The sequence below is a fragment of the Rhodnius prolixus genome, unplaced genomic scaffold (assembly GCF_049639745.1).
Source record: "Rhodnius prolixus isolate KJV_2025 unplaced genomic scaffold, Rpr scaffold_1, whole genome shotgun sequence".
Lineage (NCBI taxonomy): Eukaryota > Metazoa > Arthropoda > Insecta > Hemiptera > Reduviidae > Rhodnius > Rhodnius prolixus.
This window is the reverse complement of record NW_027411581.1, coordinates 9634813-9656818: the sequence shown is the minus strand read 5'-3', so window position 1 is coordinate 9656818 and position 22006 is coordinate 9634813. Positions and strand designations below refer to the sequence as shown.

Below are 22006 nucleotides of genomic sequence, written 5' to 3'. Positions count from 1 at the left end.
AATAAGGGTTAATTAAATATGCTTAATTAAAATATGGAAATGAAAAGCATTAAAATTATGCTTTCAATGTGATTTTTATATTCCTTTCTGTATGTTCTACATCTTTTAGGAATTATTAAGTGCAACAAAATACACGTTCTGAAGAATTATGTTCTTTTATGAAAAATTTCTTTCTGTAGCGTTAATTGACCAATGAAACAGACTGTTAAACTGGGTTGAATCAAAGGAGCGTTACTGCGTTACAGAATTACATTATTGAAGTAATGGAAAGTGAAGTATAAACAGTGAAACTTCACTCGAAGTTATTAGCATTCAGGTGGATGTTCGACTTGGCTTGAATTCAACGTTTTCCAATTCCGGCAAACGATGAAAGAGAATTAAGTTCGTTATATAGTATTTTTTTTTTAATATCTAATTCCGTGATGGCGAACCTACGACACATGTCAGAGGTGTCAGAGGTGACACGTGAACTCATTTTGGGTGACACTCACAGAGGCAAAAAGTTATTATATAATTTTAAATAATAAAGTGATTTGTGGAGTACTTTGAAGATATTATAGTATTTATTGAGAATAAGGATCTAGTAAAGAACAATCATTGATCATTGACCATCAACTCAGATCATTTAATAATTTTTTTTTTAGGGGTTTTCCACAACTCTTGGTTCCCTTCAGCCATCGCTAGTAAATGCCTTCTTCTAAGCAACACGATCCTCTGCCAGTTCCTCCAGAGACCATATCCTGCCATCATGTCTCCTCCACCAACTTCTAGGTCTTCCTCTCCCCCTTTGGCCATCCACCTTGCTGTCCATCACCACCTTAGGAGACAATCTTTCTGGACCCATCCTCCTTACATGTCCATACAACGTGAGTGCCGTAGTCTCTAATTTCCAGGACGTTCCTCTTCACTTCCATCCTTTTCCTGATATCATCATATCTAACTTTGCCTCGTCTAGAACATCCTGCTGATCTTTTTTGCTCTTATGGTTACAAGTATAAAAAAAATTATGAATTATGAGTTAAGTTAAGGTTTCCCAAAATTTTGACACTCAGAGCTCAAACGGTTCTTCATCACTAATCTAATTATTTCTTTATTATGGTATTTCTACTTTTTTCATCTTCTTCTTGTGGGATAAATCTTCGATAGTTTGTAAAAGAGAAAGTAAGTTGGAAATAAACTATTTCTGAATTGAGTCTAAAGTCAATCAGTCAGTTGTTGCCCAGTTTTCTTTTTCATTTTGTACGCGATCTCCCACATTGAGCGCCATTGGAAGATAAACTTTCTCTGGAACTTTTAGAAAAGAGAATGACTTTGCTTACTTTTCGCAGATAATGTCAGAATGACTATTAACTGGTGACTCAGCTGGAAGATTCACTGATAATCTACAGTCAGTGATAGTCATGATATACTTTTAAAAAAAATATATAAATGAACAGTGATATATTGTATTTCTATAGAAACTTAAAGGGATCTTGTTTTGTAAGAATATAACAAAATATTGGGATACTTTTGAATCAATTGGCCTAAGATCCTCCAAAAACCTATTTCTTAAGATTTCGCTGAGAAATTACGACTAATAACTTCCTGTCGAATCTTATGATGGAATCTTTAAAGCAACATAAAGTTGGAGCTTTGCTAAGCTTCGCTGCTTAATTAAATCTCACGTCAATCATTTTATGTAAACAATTCGGATCTGAGATGGCTGGAAAAACCCATTTCTTGTGAAAATATATCAATAAGAAATAAACTAGATTAGTCTCAATGTTTGGGCAGTAAAAGTAATATTTCCCACTACAATCAGAGCAGCAACACCAACTGACTCATTGACATATATTTTATTCTTAATAAATTATTAAGTGAAAACAAAGTAATTATTTCAACTAATTAATGCAAAAAAAAAAAATGCAAATACTGGATCGTCTTACATCCCAGATAAGACTGAATTATTTTCAATCTGAGCATAATTACTTCTCAGTAAAAATCTATCTTATTGCACATCTAAATCTAAATCAAGATAATCTAACAAGATACTGAATAGCGGGACTTAAACAGATAGAGAAATAATAGACCTGTGAACAAGCGCAAATCTCCAACACACTTGAAATGTTACCATTTTATACAATTATAGACAAAAGTTGTCTCCATACACAGGTGAAATATAAACAAAATCTATCGAGTAGTTTTTTAGATATTTGAAGTTAAAGATTTCACTGTTTCAAACGAAACCCAAATTTAACTCTAAATATCTCGTTTCCTACACGACAGATTTTTACGAAATTTCATACAATTATACACAAAAGTTGTCTCCATATACAGGTGAAATATAAACAAAATCTATCGAGTAGTTTTTTAGATATTTGAAGTTAAAGATTTCACTGTTTCAAACGAAACTCAAATTTAACTCTAAATATCTCGTTTCCTACTCGACAGATTTTTACGAAATTTTATACAATTATAAACAAAGGTTGTCTCCATATACAGATAAAATATAAACAAAATCTATCGCGTAGTTTTCGAGATATTTGAAGTGATGTTAGTTGTTTAGGACTAAGAATAGACACGCTATGTACCAATCGATGCAAGCAGATAAACGAGAAAACATCAACATTTCAGTTTGTGCAAGGCAATTCTCAAAACTACGAGGGTCGTTTGAAAAGTCCGTGCAAAAATAAAAACTACTTAATTTTTTGGGGTAAACCTTTTTTATTTTTCAACATAGTCTTCTTTTAGGCTTATACACTTCGTCCAACGCTGCTCTAGTTTGTTGATCCCTTCCGAATAATAGGATTTGTCCAAGTCTGAAAAATAGCCATTCGTTTCTGCAATCACCTCCTCGTTTGAATAAAATCTTTTTCCCGCCAGCCATTTCTTCATATTGGGGAACAAATAGTAGTCCGAGAGAGCCAAGTCTGGAGAATAGGGGGGATGTGAAACGAGTTGGAACCCTATTTCCATTAATTTTGCGACCACAACTGCTGAGGTGTGAGCTGGTGCGTTGTCGTGATGGAAAAGGACTTTTTTGTGGGCCAATCGTGGGCGTTTTTCTTACAGCTCGGTTTTCAAACGGTCCAATAACGATGAATAATATGCACCTGTAATAGTTTTACCCTTTTCCAGATAGTCGATGAGGATTATTGCTTGCGAATCCCAAAAGACAGTCGCCATAATCTTTCCGGCCGAAGAAAAGGTCTTCGCCTTTTTTGGCGCAGATTCCCCCTTGGTAACCCATTGTTTAGATTGTTCTTTGGTCTCAGGAGTGTAGTGATGTTTCATCCACAGTGACGAAACGACGCTTAAAGTACTGCGGATTCTTCTGGAACAGCTGCAAACCGTCCTTGCAACACTTCACACGATTTCATTTTTGGTCAAGCGTGAGCAATCGCGGCACCCATCTTGCGGATAGCTTTGTCATGTCCAAATGTTGATGCAAAATATTATGTACCCGTTCATTCGAGATGCCCACAGCACTAGCAATCTCACGCACCTTCACTCTTCTTTCATCCATCATCATATCATGGATTTTATCAATCATTTCTGGAGTAGTAACCTCATCAGGGCGTCCAGAACGTTCAGCGTCACTTGTGCCCATATGGCCACTCCGAAAATTTTGAAACCACTTATAAACTGTTCTAATCGAAGGTGCAGAGTCACCATAATGTTTATCAAGTTTCTCTTTAGTCTCCTGAGGCGTTTTGCCTTTCATAAAGTAGTGTTTAATCAACACACGAAATTCTTTTTCGTCCATTTTTTGAAAATTACTCGACTTCCTCGATTCAAACGAATGCCAAACACAAAGAAATAGACCGATCTGGCTGAAACTTGGTGTGTGTTCTTCCAAGAGATGCTACTAACTAAACATAACCTCGATACGCGCCAGTAGTGCTATCTCTCTGACTTTGCACGGACTTTTCAAACGACCCTCGAAGTATACCATTAGTACAAATTCGGACTGATGGCAAAACATTGTTTTATTTATAAATTCTTTCCTACAGTCGTTATTTAGCATTTTTCGACGTCTCAGCATATTATACTTCAAATGTTGTACTGATTCATAATGTGTTTCTACTAAAGAATTCCAGTCTGAACTATGCATACAAGTTTTTCTAACTTTAATAGACAACACTTTTTTTAAAAAAAAAAAAACCTCCAATCGTGATTTAAGATGTTTAACCTTTACTCGCTTTAGATACAAAGTAGCCGGCGTTCGATCGGTCCGTCCGAGATTTAAATAATTACATCCTTAAGCCCGTAATCGGTTTGTAAATGACATTTGGAATTTCTGTAAAAAAATCTGTTTAGAAGCTGTTAGCTTAGTTTCTTTTAATGCTTAGTTAATTAATTTGTACTTTAATTAATTGCTTACTTAGTTACTTAGAACAATGGATTTTCACTTGGAAATCCCAGGTTCGAATCCAGCTGCTCACTTTTAGATTTTTTTTCTTCCGATGAGTCTGTTACAAGTGATGGACAGTATTGTCTCCGACACTGTGAAGACAATGGATACGAATGTTCTTAGTTGTTGACGCACCTTAAATTAAAATAATAATAGACTCAAGGCCTTTATTTTGAAGATAGAGGAACGTTTTTTTAAGAAATAAATAAAGGGGGTTTGAAATTGGGTATTTGACTTTTTGAATTTGTCAGCGAATTAAATGTGTCAGACGTATTAACATAAAACTAACCAATAATACTAGATTCTGAACGAATTACAGAGTGTTGAAATTGTCATAAAATAAATTTCAATGTTTCCCATCATATCTCAGTCCACATTTTCCCATCATAGTGCAGACATCACTGGACAACTGCGTCCAATAATATCCCGGAGGTAAAAACCGCGTGAGAATTCGTACAGCTCAAATCCAGACACAATTGTGAAGTTTCTGTTAACACGGGAGGTAAATAGTTCTCTTATATCAAAGGTTACCATATCGACTCAGAATTGTCACGTAGTGTAACGGTATTAAGTGGTTACCGTAGTAAATTTGTTTTATCTCTTTGGAGTATTTTTATTTCGGATCTTGGTAAAAGTTTAGAGAAGGAAGGAGGTTAATTCATGCTATAAAGTTGTTGTTTTTTTTAATTTTATGTTTAATGTAAAGTGTCAACTAAAAGAAGCATAATTTTTCGAATCTTCCTTAAGGTTAACCAGTTCCTTAAAGAAAGAAGATATGTAGCGCTTTATGAAAGACGAAATGGGAAGTTAGATGACATAGAAAGCAATGTGAGCTAATGTCGGCTCACTGGGGAAGCGTTCTGTAGTACGAGTAGAGGAGGGTCAGGAAGAACGGACAGTCCGATAGGAACATAGCTCTCTGCGCACACAGCCTGTCCATATCTAGGTCAGGGTTGACTGCATTCCTTCCACACTCTCAACCGCCGAGATTTACCGCTCATCTTTAACACCTGAATCATCTTCTTAAAAAATAATTAGTTTTAATTATCACTCTATGTTATTATATTAAATAAACATAATCGAAAATATTCTAAAGATTTAAATATTATCAATTCATCGTGACTTTTAAATTTCAGAGGTTCATTACTTTCTATTTTTTTTTTTAGCAAGTAAATTTTGAAAACAATTCTATGGCTCTTATGTTTTGGGAAAGAACTGTTTTGAAAACAATTCTATGGCTCTTATGTTTTGGGAAAGAACTGCCTTGAGAACAATTCTATGGCTCTTATGTTTTGGGAAAGAACTGTTTTGAAAACAATTCTATGGCTCTTATGTTTTGGGAAAGAACTGCCTTGAGAACAATTCTATGGCTCTTATGTTTTGGGAAAGAACTGCCTTGAGAACAATTCTATGGCTCTTATGTTAGAACTATTTTGAGAACAATTCTATGGCTCTTATGTTTTGGGAAAGAACTGTCTTGAGAACAATTCTATGGCTCTCATGTTTTGGGAAAGAACTATTTTGAGAACAATTCTATGGCTCTTATGACTCTAATTCTCTCTCTGGATAGCAGAACAAACTAATTCTCTCTCTCGATTGCAGAACGAACTAATTTTTTCTCTCGATTGCAGAACGAACTAATTCTCTCTCTCGATTGCAGAACGAACTAATTTTTTCTCTCGATTGCAGAACGAACTAATTCTCTCTCTCGATTGCAGAACGAACTAATTTTTTCTCTCGATTGCAGAACGCTATTTTCTGATTGTTCTGTTTCGTTCGCATTGAAATTATGATTTTATTATTCGAAGCGTACTCTTCTTCTAATTCTCAATGGGTTCTGATCATTTTCAAGTTACAATTTTCTACTTCCATTTTCAAAAGTTTCAGTCATACACTTGCAAGGACGATCACTCAGAACGGAGAATGGAAATTCCTAAACTGGCCAGAGTTATTAAAAAAGGAAATGCATAACGTGAATAGATTCTCATCTACAAACAAATTGGCTCCTCTAAGAGAGCAGAATTCAAGAAACTTTCAATCCGTAATTCATCACGGATGAAACACAATCTCCACAAAAAAAAGGTTATCTCGATTACAGTACAAATTCTACAAGCTCAAGTCGAAAATAAAAAAATAATAAAAACAAAATCAAATAACAGAAAAAATATGAGCTCAAACTCTTTTAATCAGGAAAGAACAAACTTTCATATTGCTTTTTTTATAATTCCTATTATTTGATTTAAAAACAGAAAACATGAAATAAATTATTAAAGCCTTGCAACCCGGACTGGAAACCAATCAATTGAATTTCCGTCTTGATTAAGAGACTTCCAGTTCCGAATATTGAAAGAAAAACATGGAAACTTGATTTATATTGCAGGATTTATTTTGGTAATGATCTACATTTTTATGTTCGTAAAAAATGGACTGTTTTAAAGAAGGAAGTTCATACTAACAAAGGAAATATCAATGAGATAGCCAAAAAAAAAAAAGAAATACTATTTTAAACAGTATCTTTTTAACTTTACGCTGTAACTTGATTGCAGAACAATAACAGCAATCTGATACGATGTCTGCGGATCCCGTCATTTAATGAAAGTAAAAAATGGCAATAATTAAAACAAAAAAATTAACAAAAAAAAATTAATATAGGTCAATATTTATAACAAAATTTATTTTACCAGAGAAGTATCAAGTTACTTTGAACTGAGCTTGAGTTGAATGGTTTCCGCTTTAATAGCTTCCTCTTATTTTGTTACTTGATTTCCGTCTTTTTTTTTTTTTTAAATTGAAATTTATGTACATCAAAAGGAAGTAGATAGAATTCATAAAGGGGAATTTTAATTTCACAAATTTCTTTCTAAACACGTGGTCAGATTTATTTTTAGTTTTTACATTTCGTACTTCAAATTTTTGGTGATTTGTAATTTCCGTAAAAGTAAATAAGAGTACTGATTGCGAGCGCATCAAAATTCATCGATGGACATCATTAAGACAGCAACAAGATCGCGACAGTAGAAAAATTAATTTTTTGTGCGTTTTTAATTTACCGTATTAAATTGGTTTTTAGAGTACAACAACCACGCCTACATCCTGAGTTCCTCACATCCGGAATACACAAGAAATTCATATTATTTATTTAACTTTTTTTAATATATAAAAACCTATTCCCAAAATTTAGCATTGAATTTGAATTTAAGATAAGATAAATCTTATGTATGTGTTACTTTCTCCTTTATCTAGCAAGATGAACTTTTACGGTGGCTAGTTTTTTTTCCCTTCAAATACAAGTTTTGTGTCGGACCCCCTCCGACTGATTCTATTTTGTTCTATCTCTTAATGATTAATTTGGATCGTAAAGATAGCAGGATAATCTGTCACTTACGCGATGAAGATGGTGTTTTTTTTTTAAAAAAAAAAAACTGAATGAAAGTAGGTCCTTCTTTAAAAGGAAGTGCTCAAAGAGGAAGGAACAATCTTGATGTAAGAGAATAGAAGAATTCCTGCTTTTTATCTAATGTTGGGAAAACAAATAAAATTAACTCTTCGACAAAAAAAACTGATTCCCACGTCACAATAAGTCATTAAAAACAAATTGTTACAAAGTTAACAGTATTACTGATAACCAATTATAGTTTTAACGCTATGCTTTATAGCTGTGGATTCCTGTTTGCGATCTTTTATATGAAATCCTAAACGGAAGTAATGTTAAAATTAATATATAAAATACGTTTTTTTCCCCCTAAATTGAATCTTAATGAATCAGAAAATTGGTTTAGAGCAGCATTTAACCTAGTAATTAAACCGAGCACTCAGTTTGGTTCAATAATGCTCTATTTTCTTTTCTTCGTAGCCAAACTTGTTCAGGTTTATTTCTGTTAATTACGTACAATTTGAAAATTATTACAACTGTATGAATTGCAATAGCGTCACCAAAAAGCTATATTAGTCCATTTTTTATGACGAATATATTTAAGTATTGGCTATAAAGCTATATTATTCATGGCAGCCTTAATGTCCTAACATGTCCCTCTTGCGCAGTGTTCATTCATTGTCTCTGTGAAGAGCGCAATTGATGATACTTGGTAGCTAGGAATTGCGGATGGTGTTCTTGGATAGAGATACCTCATGAACCCCGAGTATTCCTGAAGTCTATTTCTCCTGATGTTTATTTTCGAGCAGCACTAGCAAATCGCTGCTGAGGAAAAGCTTAGCCTTTATAATAAGACTAATTCATGGTCAAATCTGGTTCAGACATCTCCTTTGTGTATCATTTCTTGGTCTGTTAGAAATCCTGATTCTCCTTAAGAACTCTGGACAGTCTTTAGTCCTTACCAAGTAATAATTGTTAAATTGATTTTTAGTGTTCAGGTTATACAATAAGAATGCTGTATCATAAAGATAAGTAAAAGATTTTTTCAATTCACTAAGTCAGATGTCAGTATTGTATCAGACTTTTAGTTTTACATAAAATCAACTGTGTTTAGAAACATAAGCAAGTGTATACATTTATTATTTGCAAAGTCAAAAATTCTACCCAAGATGAGTGCTAATTTGCAAAAGAAACTCGAAAAGAGAATGATTACCTCTGCGAATCCAGTTTCTTTTGAAGTTCCAGAATTTGATCAAGAATACTATCTTCTGGTTCCCGTCTGGAGTTTCGCCTCTTTTCTTCAACAATTACAGACCAATCAAAGTCTACGCGAAGCAGAACTCTTAACGGTGTCCCACTAAAACAATCTCACAAAAGTTATCACAAAACTTGTCTGCTATTGAGGCTGCCAGTACGTGTTTATTGACAACTTTTATTTGTCAAGTCTGGGAAGTCAAAGATAAGTTTGTACGTTTTACTAGTTTGATGTGTACACCGTCTTGTATGAAATTTATAAAAATAACTTAAATAACCTAGAAGTTTATTTGTTATTTATTTTACCTACTTAACTTAAGAAACATAAGCAAGTGTATACATTTATTATTTGCAAAGTCAAAAATTCTACCCAAGATGAGTGCTAATTTGCAAAAGAAACTCGAAAAGAGAATGATTACCTCTGCGAATCCAGTTTCTTTTGAAGTTCCAGAATTTGATCAAGAATACTATCTTCTGGTTCCCATCTGGAGTTTCGCCTCTTTTCTTCAACAATTACAGACCAATCAAAGTCTACGCGAAGCAGAACTCTTAACGGTGTCCCACTAAAACAATCTCACAAAAGTTATCACAAAACTTGTCTGCTATTGAGGCTGCCAGTACGTGTTTATTGACAACTTTTATTTGTCAAGTCTGGGAAGTCAAAGATAAGTTTGTACGTTTTACTAGTTTGATGTGTACACCGTCTTGTATGAAATTTATAAAAATAACTTAAATAACCTAGAAGTTTATTTGTTATTTATTTTACCTACTTAACTGTAATCGCGAATTTTTTAAAATTGAGCTTTCATGCGGTAACATTGAATCGAAAACGGGATGCTAACACATTTTCCTGTAAAAATTTGTGAGGCCTAGTGTTAGTTATAAAACGCTGAACGCTACTTCTGGCTGGACTGCTCCTAAACATTGCTATTAATTGAATTATTTTTCTCAAAAGAGTGTTGAAAATTGAGAAATTAGGTTTAATTGTAATAAAAATTACTGAATTTTATTAAAGAGAATCTGGGGTGTATTTCAGAAAGTGGACATTGAAATCCGTAAACTGTAGTTTCAGAATACTCCCTGTCTGTAGTTTCGACGGATTTAGTTATCCGTAAATCTTCTTTTCCAATATTGCAAAGTTGTAATTTTGATTGCTAGCCTAATTGATTTCCACTAGCTTTCTAAGTTGGACGTGTGGCCTCCAGTATTGTTCAAACCACTTTGAGATATAATATTTTAAAAGGCGTAACCATACTCTGATTCTCTCTTAGCCATCGGTTCATGATTAATGCTCCACAGTTTCTCTTTGGATACGTTTTTTTTCTCAAACTATCGCAGTAATGGAATAGGCAATCTTCTCACTTGGCACTTTGGTACCAGATAGTTTCTGTTATTATCGATTGGTTGTACTGTAGATAATGATAACTTAGTGAGCGCAAACATTGCTAGTCTTGGCATTATCTTTCTTTCTTCAAGAGGTCATCATCTTTTCAGAGGTGAAAGGGGAAGGAATGTTGGCTTAATTCTTGTTGCTCAAACCGCCTGTTTTTTTTTTTTTTTTTTGTGCACCGGATGGTACTCCAAGTCGATAATGTTTTACTTATTTTTAGCTAGAATTTATTTGCAGCACATTAACCTAAAAAAACATATTCAGGGGCCTCCATGCTTTACGAACTTCTACTTGAGAAATATTAAAATTAAAAGTCCTCCTTGTTAGTCACAAAAATAAGAATTCATTTTTACAATCCACCCAGTTCATTTGAAATTTGGGCTAACCTGATTAACATTCAAATTATTGTATCATCGCAAAATAATTATTGACTTTATTTATTATTGTTGTTGGTTTTTATCGTACAATTTAGACTTTAATTTAAATGCCACTTTGTAATATGAATATATTATACGTTTTGAGCATCTTACAATATACACTGCAAGTGCAAGATAAATTGTATCTACAGATACATGTATTGCTTTCAAGACAAACCTTTTGCTACAATAACAGTTCTCATCTTCGTTCTATACTAAGAACACCACCCGACGACAAAGGCGGTGCTGTCCGCGCTATTTCTTATGCTTAGAAAAAGTCAGTCCGATAATGTTTCTATTTAAGAATCATTCATTGCCTTGTGGCAGGACTGAATTGATCTTTAGCGGTGAAATTCAAATTAAAATGGAGTAAAAACTACTCTAGGAGGTTTTCGAATACTCCGCACTCTGTAAACACTTAAAGAAATCTAGACAAATCCAGTACAATATAACGAGAGAAATAGCAACCTACATTCAGTTCTATAACGGAATTAAAATGTATGCAACAATAAAATCAGTTTATTCCCATTATTAATAGTTATTATAATCATTAAAAAGAAAAATTACATTAGTTTAGTAAAAAAAAATAGTAAATGTAATCAAAATGCAATGCTTACGTTAAAGATTAGTCGGTCGAATAAAAAATATTACTACTTAAAAATAAAATAGCATTATCCAAACAGTAATACGGGTTAACAGGTTAACTATACATTACAATACTGTTAATGTGACAATGTGTAATATATGTACTTTGTAAAGTGATTGCTGTGATATAATGTAATGCTCAGTGACGTTTCCGGTACCAAGAAGTAACGGTCAACCTTCACAGATAATTGTGAAGTTAGTATATTCCAAATCGTAATAGTGGATTCAATTTTCTCTTAATTCTTTAACAAACTATCAGTTTTTGTGTAAATTCAATGCAGTATTCATTGAGTGACAGGTGTCCGGTACTTTATTTCTTAGGAGGGCTTCCGGTCGGTAAAACGAAATTTACTGCAAAAAAAAAATAATCGTCATCAACGGGAACAGTTCAAATCTCTTTTCTGTTTTTGCATTGATGTGATCCATAAAAATGCAGCTCACTAAAAGATTCATAGGTATTGGTACATGAATGAACGTAGTGCCCAAATAATTTCTTTTCTCAGAACGTAACTGAAGAAATAAGTTTGTCTTTTCAGAATATTGTTTTCCTTAATTGAACGACTCATTTTCGGTACAAAGGAATAACGGTCAACCATCAAAGGGAACTTCAGAGAATAGATGAAAATCTAAACGTTTTTCAGTAACTTCAATTATTTTATATCATGTGATTGGAACAATTTGACTCATTCTGAGCATATTACTCAGCGTTCGTTCCACCTATCCTTCAAATACGGTTTGATCCGCGTTTTTTTTTGGTAAGACCAAGGATGATACGAAGGTGTATAAGCCTCAGACGGTCTTCTTTGACCGGAGAACAACTAAATAAAAATCTTTTGCGGCAATATCTGTCCCAAGATTTGGAAGAAGGTACTTACTCGTCCAATTATGTAAAGCAGTTAGGATACGAATTTCTTGCGTTCTCTTTACAGAGTGGACAACTTCTGAGACTTCTACTGAGCTGGTGGTCAGTATGCGAGTGTTTACATCACAGTGACTGCCTATGCAAGCAATCTGCACTGCGCAGGGCGTTTTCTGGTGGGTCGAATTGCCAAAAATTGATGGTAGAATTCAATTTAGTTCGTTAGTGTTCTGAGCCACTAATTAAATAAGCCAATAATTAGAAGGTTAAGTTAATCTCTGAGAAAAGTTTAACTTTGGGGGAAAAAATATATAAACCGTTTCGTTTTATAATTCGAATAATTCCTAATTTAAGTGATTTTTAAAATTAAAGGTAAGCATAACATGGTACTCTTGTTGCTAGAGATGATCGACGGAGGCGACGTCACCTCGTCGATGGAATCCCTGTCGTACGATAGTTCGGCTACATCACCCAGTATGCCGCAACAGAGGACCAATATCTGTGTTTTCAACGAGTGCAATGTTCTCTATAATATCTAGTGTTTCAAATTTGGTATTTGTTTCCACGAACTTCTTTGGTTGCTACAAAGCAGTGGATGTACTCTTTTTTGTACGGGTAAAGTCAGTGCATTCTTCGTCTTCTGGACTTGACAAGCTCACAACAAATTAAGATATACCTACAGTGTCTGATGCATTCATCAAAAAGGCGTGGATATGTAAATGTTGGCACGTTGTTTACTCGCGGACGGAGCGTCGAGTAATGCTCATAATGTACGGATTCCAGCTTATTTGCAAATGTTCAGCTTCATTTTTTACTGAGACGTATAACTAAAAGATATCTCTAAGTTTATTGTGTTACAAAGTATACCTCTTAAACAATAATTAAATTATATTGTTGTTAGAAGAATAAAAAGAATAAAATGTTTACTAAGGAGTGTAGGATACAGCCGCCTAGTTTCTATTCAACTATTGTAAGGTACAGCGGGCGCATTCTGTTGTCTATAGTTAACACTAACACTGGCATTTGGCCATTGTAAGAAAAATTAAAAAGCTGCTTAACAATAAGATTATATTTAATCTCTCCAACCATTATTAAATGTAGGACGGTGGTAAGCAAAATAAAGAATAAAACAGCTTGCTGCAACACAAAAAAGAAGACTAAATAAATAACTTGTCATGTGCGAATGAATTCTCCAAACTTTGATGTCATATTGTTTGATGAAAGACATTTTTAGGTCGTGAATCTATTATTTTCATCCTTTATTATAAAATCACATTAGACTCTTTTTTTTAATTATTAATAAAAAAAATCAAGTTTCTCTACGCCCTCTTTTATTAAATAGATTCACTCTACCTCTCATTGTAGCGTTCTTATTGCATAGTGAAGATGATTTTACACGTTCGTGACGGATTTTGATAGAAAAAAAATGTAGCCTTTCTTCACTGGGATAACCGTGTTTTTCCACATCGTGACTATATTGTTTTTATCCTATTTATTATTCTACATATATCACAACTTAATGTAACACTTCTGAAGTGTGGTAGATTAAAATTGCATTTAATAAACTTGGAATAAATTTACAACTTTGCAATAGTGTATTACGGTGCAAACGTACAGGCTGTGTACAGTAATTTAGGGATATCTCTCAGTAAGTAAATTTACATAGTTTTGCGAACAGGTTTGAAAAAATTCCCTCAGTAATTCAGTACATGTAATCTAAACTATGTAAGAAAAATTCATTTGATCTACTGCCCGTTAAATGAAATTATTTTCATAGTTTTATCCAATAAGATTTCTAGAATGATTTAAAATTTTAAGGGAGAAAGAAAAGGAAGTATTAAGAATTTGTATCTGCCCCATTTCTAGTGTGAACTGTTTAAAGATGAAGATTAAAATACTTCCTAGGATCTTTAGAAACCTTGGTCGCCTTAGATTCGTGTTGGGAGATTTGTAAGACCAAAGCTAAAGCAAAAGATCTCAGTTTGTTCATAGAATGTAGGCGTCCATAAATTATTAAATGGGTATGGGTTGTATTGTTTACCTTTGGGTTCGGGTACCGAACAGTTTCTGCAGGCATAAATGAGTATCGAGAGAGAGTTGGACCACATCGTGAGTTAATTCTTAGTTATCATTTCTGTCTTTTGAACAGAAGCGTCCATAGTTAAAATTATTCCCTTTGCTTGAGAGAGTCCAGAGTCAGCAAACATCTGCCAAAAATTACTTTGAAAAGCCTACATTCTAATCTGTAGCAAAAATGCTCAAAGTTAAGAGTAATATGATTAGAATTGTGAGTATGTTTATTGCCAGAAGTATTTGCAGAAGAATGTGTAGGTTATTTAATTTTTACAGAGATGCAATTTGTTTGGAGATGGAGGCGGGAAGTACTGATAGTGGTCGCAGCGGTAGTGTTCTCAGTGAGCCAAGCCATAACAGTGGGCACCACCTATAGAAAGCAGCAGCAGCAGCAACCAACTCAGCATGTAGGAGTTCAGGCGAACGGCGCCAGGTGGCATCATCACCATCATAACCACCCACATCATCACCGAGCAGGAGGATCAGGTCCAATTACCAGGGTTCACAGATCTGGTGCGCCCAATCATTATCATCAGAATGCAGTGGCCGGCGCCAGGTACAGGGGTCCGGTGAAGAGGGTTTACTTACCTTACAAGTATCTACCACCTCAGTTTCAACATAAGATCAGGTTAGCATGAGGCGTAATGTTGCTTACATTGACTTGGTGCTGAATTAATTTGAAAAAAGATTCATTAAATTTGTACGCCTTTGAGCATTCAGTATAAGCTCTTATCGACGTATTGAGAGGTATAAATCAGAGGCGCCACGGTAGCCGAGAGGACAGGCTAGATCCTTAAAGCTAAGAAGCATTCTGGTAGTGGGTTCGATTCCCGGTCTAGGCATTGAATTTTATTTAATACTTAAAATGAGAATTTAATAATAAATTACGTTTTTAGTCGCCTCCATCCATGACACCTGGACGTAAAGTCCGGCTGGATAAATAGGCAAAAAAACTGTCTTAAGATTGATTGCTCATTGAAACGCTGTCGCATCTCTTGTCCCTAGAAATGTAAGCTACGAACCAATATTTCAATTAGTAAGTTCACAAGTGACTTGACACTTCTAGCGTCACGATTAATGAAAACGTCCTGAACAAAGAAAAGTCGCTAACTACAATAAGTAGATTAAAAAGTTTTATTATAAGATAATATGTTTTTGAAGTTATTAATTGAGAATAGCAATTATTCTTAATCAACCGCTTTCTGCGTCGTCTTGAATCATTAAACGTCGCTTCCTAAAATTATTGCTTACAAATTTTATCTTCCTCAAGTGAGCTTTCTTGAGAAATATGTAATATATGTCAATTTGTAATCATGATAACAGTTGAAACAAATTTAGTTACCCTATATTAACAATATTTCTTAGTTGTTAATTTTTATTGTTACTAGATACTCACTAGCGGGACCTGGAGGACCAGTTCATGGAAAAAGGCAAACAATTAACGCCCCACCTCCCGGCTGGAAACCAAAAAGGAATCCACTCATAGGAGCTTCACTACACGCGCACAACAGTTACATGCCGCCACGGAAGAATAAACATCCGGCTAAATACATACCAAATGCTGGGAAATTGTCACAGAATTCTTTAGCTGCTTCTATATTGACCGATAGTTATGGAGCTCCCTATAAGGTGACTTCTACCACATATGGAGTACCACATCCAACACAGGGTGCTCCAGAACCACCTCTATCCAATGCAAATACCCCTGCTAAAGAGGCGCCCACGTCATTTGTTCAGGTGAATGGCTGCACTCATTAGTAGAGTCAATTTAATGACAACTGATTATGGATAGTTCGTAATTATTATTTAGTAATATGTTAAATAAGTCTAGTTTAAAAAAGAAAACGACACCTGGCCTGAAATTGGATGTTAAACCCTCCTGAACAAACAAGCATTACTCTTATTTGAAAATTATATAACTTCAACCACACAATAATTTTAAAAACAAACATAGTCTTAAAATTAGAACAGTTTTTCGTACTATATCGAGAATCTTTCCTTACAGCTTGAAGAAATAGACTAGCATTAATAGGCTGAATGTTTGAATCTGTAGTAATTTCGAAGTAGAATTTTAAAATGGAATTTATTTCTAAGTATAGAAGAATTTTCGCAAGATTTCAATAAGGTTTGTTGGATATACATATAATTGATTGCAAACTACTGGGAAGGGGTTTACCTCTCACTAGTTAGTGAACGGATTTCCAAGCGGGGATTACGGGTATCGGGTCCCATCCTTAGATTTTTGCTTTCAGTCTCTTCTAGCTCTAGTTAGAACGTTGTCCGATAGATGGCAGTGCGCTGAAAATAAACTTATTAACATCAATGTTCAGAGATGTTGATGAGCCTCAAATTTGAAAAAAAAAGAAAAGCTGAATGCATCATTTTGTACATAAGTTTGAACATTACTTCAAATAATCCGACGGAATACTAATGGAGCTGAATTTTAACCAAAAAAATATTATGTTAGCCAAAAAAAACCTTTACGAGCTTAAAAAAATATTTTAAATAGAGTTGAATTAATGACGAGGAGTCCTTTACGTCTAACGATAAATTATTTCGGTTAAACTAAAACTTAGAAACTAAGTAGTTACAAACTATGTACACAAAGAATTAGTTAAATGACATAAAAGTAGAGGTGAGGAATGATATTAATAACCTAGCTCTACTTTGTTGATGGCTGATCCTTGGGTAGCCAGGTCCAGTGGTAACCCAACACAAATGGTCACTAAGAAAAAAAATGGCTGAAATGTGCTAATGGTCAACGTAGAAATACAAACTAGTTTTTCAAAATTACAATTTTAGAGGTGGTTCAAAATTAGTTACTGCACTTTCTTCAGCTTATTCATTGGTGGGCAGTGTGGCCTGTAAATAAAGAACTCTGTCTGGAGGCAGGTTATTTTGATGTAAAGCCTCGCCCTTAAATACAATACTAAAGCTCAGTTTAACACTAAAAAGGGTCTTCGAACATACTAATTTAAATTTTGCCGGAAATAAGACTACTTAAATTGTGGTGATTAAGAAGAAAAGAGCTCAATATTTAAGAACATTTTCCGTATCCACTAAACTCGAAAATATTTCGTAGGAAACTATTTCGAATACTGGCAGTCTTAATATTTTCAATAAGAGAGATAGCATATTTTGAGATGAAAAAAGAATCTGTCCAAGATAGACTTCGGCGCAAAGTACATCAATAAATTTAGCATCAGTCCAAACGTAGGCACACATGCAAACCAAACTTCACTAAGTTTGGTAACTTGACAAGCTCCAGATATTTGATAATAAATGTTCCAAAGAAAAATGCAATATCATAATAATTGGTTCACATAATCAGTTGTGATGCGATTTTACCTAGTAGTTACTTAATTATGTATTTTAAATAACTGTACAATTAAAGGAATGATGTAAAAAAAATTTACAAGTAGAATTTGTGAGTTGTTCAACAAGTGAAACGTTATTTCCAAGTGTTGCTAATGTTTAATTGTTGTTACAGGTCTACCATGGTAACAATCGTGAAGTAGAGACAAAAACTTCTTATTCTTTCAACACGCAACATCAATTACCAACCACTAGCGGTTCATCCAAATCACATCATCAGTTGTTAGCAAATCAACAACAAGCTTTGACACGTCCAGCCAAGGCAAAGACCAGTCAAGTTGATGCATCATCTACTATGAATTATCGTCCAGAATCACATGAACATCCTGTATACCGTCCAACAGCCAGTAATAATACGAAAACCAAGGTTCATCATAAATTAAATAACAAAGATGCTCAAGCAACAAACGTTTATGGTGGTTTCCAACCGCCAAAACAAACCTACGGTTTCCAGCCTTACGATGACAAGGAAGCTTTAGCGATTTTAAATGTTGGCACTTCAAGCAATAGTGATTCTTATTCCAGCAACAGTCAGACTTCTTCTTCAGCGTCACATAGTCCTTCTTCGGCTACATCAGCAACCAGTGAGGAATATCTTTCGCCTAATTATTTCCTACAAAAATCTTAACGAACAGTTCCTTAATGTAGGCAAATAATTTTAATTATTTAATTTATTTATTTAGCTTTTAATGTTATCAAGTATTTGCAGATTTTAAATTTGAAAAAGTGGAAAAAAAATGTTAGAAAATTTGTATAAATTTTTTTTTATAACTTGAATGAAAGTTGATACATAATAGAGTAGGCTTTTATAGGAATGAATTTTAATACAATAATTTTCTTTTTGTATTAAGATTTCCAACAAATTTAGTAAGATCGAATCAATAAAAATAAAGCAATTTACAAAAAGTGAAGCTTGCATTAAGGATGAAATGAAGGATGTGGCTTTTATCCAATTCTACAAATTAAGAAAAAAAGTACTACGCACCAATGTGAGTTTTGGCATTAAATGTAACTTATTTAATCTAATACGAGTATAAAGTATTCTTCTTCTTTTTGTTTGCTAATTTTATTTAAATGATTAATGTATAAAAAAAATGAACGTCTCCACAGACTATAAGTGTGTTATTCGTATTGCTTTTATTGAAGAACAACATTCGAAACTAAAGAATAACTTCGCTGACTCGGATACATTCAACGTGATGGTTTCAGCAGTAATATTTTATCAACATTTAGTACAATTCAATTAATGATCACCAGTTTTCCTCGATACATTCAGAAGTATCGTTAATAATCCAATCATAGAACAATCTCTATCTATCTTGCGCCATCCGCATTGCGCATTCTTCCTAACTGGCTAAATAAATTGAACTCTAAACGGACCAAGGAACTTCTATAATTTGAACATTCCCTTTCTCTAAGAAATTCCATGTTTAAAGAGGTGTTTTTTTTAAAAAAAAAAAAAAAAAAAAAAAAGAGAAGGTTTAAAGGGGAAAAAACCTTCATTTTACAGTTTTTTCCAGTTTCTTTCTGCGTTTTAATTTATTGTTTTAATGAATTTTGTAAACAAAACAGTAACTTTTTTGAATGAAAGTGATTTGCATAAATTTTAATTAATTTTTATTCAATTATTTAAAATGATTTTCATTGATGAAATGAGTGCGCACTCATTGGCACAAATTTTCACGTTTATTATGTAATTCTAATATATTTCTGAAAGAATTGCCGTCATTATAAACCATTATACTGATAGCATGCAGTGTAGTATAGAAAGATCTTTTACTAAAATAATTTGCAATGAAAGTTCATACTTACATATGAGTTCAGTTTGCCAACAAAAACCTCCGGCTACATTGCAAATACAGTGTTTCTTTTGTTAAACAAAAGTTGAATTAAAGGGGGAAAAAACTATGGAAAATCCTAAGCAATGAGTTGGGCTTCAACCACAGGAGCTGTAGAACTCTCCTAGGTACACAACGGGTACGTAATAGTCCCTAATTTGTCTCATTAGGTGTTTTTGTAGCTTAGTACACACTTGAATAAAATTCTTTCAGTCATTTGACATGATGTTCCAAGTAGTTCATGCTGTGTTTATGGTGAAGATTTAAAATTCGGATGTACCAGAGTATTATGGCATCAGCCGAAGATACTTATTTAGAGAGGTATCTGAGGCGAGACGATGTTCACTCGACAGACCAAACTCCAAAAGGGTCAAACGTTAGTCTGATCACTGTTTTGTAAAACAGAAGCTTTTTTTTGGGCTGGAAAGTTTAAGAGTTCCTATAGGGTTAAGGAATTCCTATTTAAGGTCACAAGACTTGAATGAAAGATTTTTGCGATTTAATATCTAAAAGTGCATTCTGTCCTATATATTTATGGTTTAAATAGTAGCGAGTGGCGCCGCAAACAAAAAAATGACAAAGGCTTCACTAAAGGAGGTGGTTTTCAATTAAAACTTGGTCAATTTTTTTTATTACTTTCGGCATCGTTTGTGCTCATATGAATGCAACAGAGCAATACACTTATAGTCATGTGTCGATGACAAAAAAAGTTTAGTTCTAATTACAAATGAGGGAGGCAAAAATCTTACCTCCATAAAAGTATCAATTTTATTTATTTATTGTGTGATTTTAAACAATATAAATAAATGTGCCTTAGAAAAGAACAATTGTTTAATCAATGTTAAGATTCCTGTTCTTAAAACGTTATGGATCTTTTCAGCAGATATATTGTTTAATATTTTACAATAATTAGAGAATGTAAAATTGACTATAAATACCGATAATTTAATGAATGTGCAACTGGATTAAAGAATATTCTTATTTTTAAATGAATGTAAAAAAATTAGACAGAAACAGAAGTGTAACTTCAAAACAATTTAAAAGGTTTTTTTCCTTTAATAAAGTGCTAAATTCATTTTGAATGAAATTATTATGAATGCCTAAATATAAACAAAGATTTTTCCGTAACCCCATTAAAAAGAAAAAAAAAGAATTTTTAGTTAGTAAGCAAACTTGAAAACACCATTGCTTTTAAAGCTCCAACTTAAGAGGAGCTTTATAAGTTGATTAGCACTTGGAGCAAAAAGAGAGACGCCTAAGTTTACAATCTGAAGGATATAAGTGTAGATCCCTAAAGCGAACTTTGTTGATCAATAGAGAATGTTAATTAGCTGTAAAGATACTTTGCTGTTATCCAATTTCTGGAATTGATCCAAACTGAAGAGGAAGTCGATTCTCACAAAGTTTCTAGAAATCTTATTCAATTCACTATAGCGTATAACAAAAGTTCTCTTAATTCTTTTTGTATTGGTAGAAACAAATAAAATTTGAATCTATAAAACAGATGAATAAAGTTAAGCAAAATCTAAAGTAAAAGCAAAATTATAAAGCAAACGTTTCTCTCTTTATAAAGTTAATTATCCAACAATTAAAAATTCTATGCATCTCATAATACAAACTGATTCGTAATCTTTGTAGTACATATATTGATGATGTTTTGTCAAGGTAAATTACACAACTTTGGAATTTTATAAAGTAAAGATTGTCTTGTTTATTTTCTTTAGATAGAACTTATTTATCGTTTATATGAAAAACTAACAGCAGATTTGGAATACCTACTTTGGCCTGCAGTGCTGAATAGTAATAACTTAATCCCGCAATGAATTTCGGTTTTTCATCCGGATAAATGTAAAGAATGACTTCCCGTTAAATATGTGGAAGAACCTTATGGATGAAGAATCTCTTTTGGTCTGAAAATCCGGGATCGATCAATTAAAACAAAAAAAAAGAAGGAATTATAGCAAAACTTATTAATAATAAGTAATTCAAAAATATAGAAATAACTAAATGAATTTATGGAATTCTACTAAATATTATGCTTTGAGAAGTATATTTATACAACTCCAAAACAAACCTAATCTCCGCGTTCAAATAGTCACAAAACAACAAAAAATTTTTAACAAAGCATTGTCAATTCCAGTTTTCCTGGATCTTGGTGAATTTCAAATTTTGAAACTTTTTTCGTCTTGAGCTATTAGTTCTTTCTTTAGAAGCTTTCTTTAAGCTCTAAGGCTAAGCCTCTCTAAAATATTTTTTGAAGAAATAACAAATTGTTTTTATTAATGTAAGAATAAATAAATATTCATAAGATGTTGTCCGATCCTAATTTTAAAGCCATTTTTCCTCGATTACTGCAAGCCGCTACAACATCTTGTTACTCTACAACGGCG

The 22006-nt window shown here is 33.4% G+C and overlaps 1 protein-coding gene across 1 annotated transcript in view; it reads left to right on the top strand.

Moving 5' to 3' along the window:
* The window catches only part of LOC141453933 (uncharacterized), a 31135-nt gene extending 10444 nt beyond the window's left edge, over positions 1–20691 (top strand). The window contains exons 2-4 of the mRNA XM_074127563.1: positions 14680–15031; positions 15792–16140; positions 17894–20691. Coding sequence (XP_073983664.1) covers positions 14682–15031; positions 15792–16140; positions 17894–18406 — 1212 coding nt within the window. The 5' untranslated portion in view covers positions 14680–14681 and the 3' untranslated portion in view covers positions 18407–20691. The remainder of the gene's footprint in view (positions 1–14679; positions 15032–15791; positions 16141–17893) is intronic.
* Positions 20692–22006: the final 1315 nt, after the last annotated feature.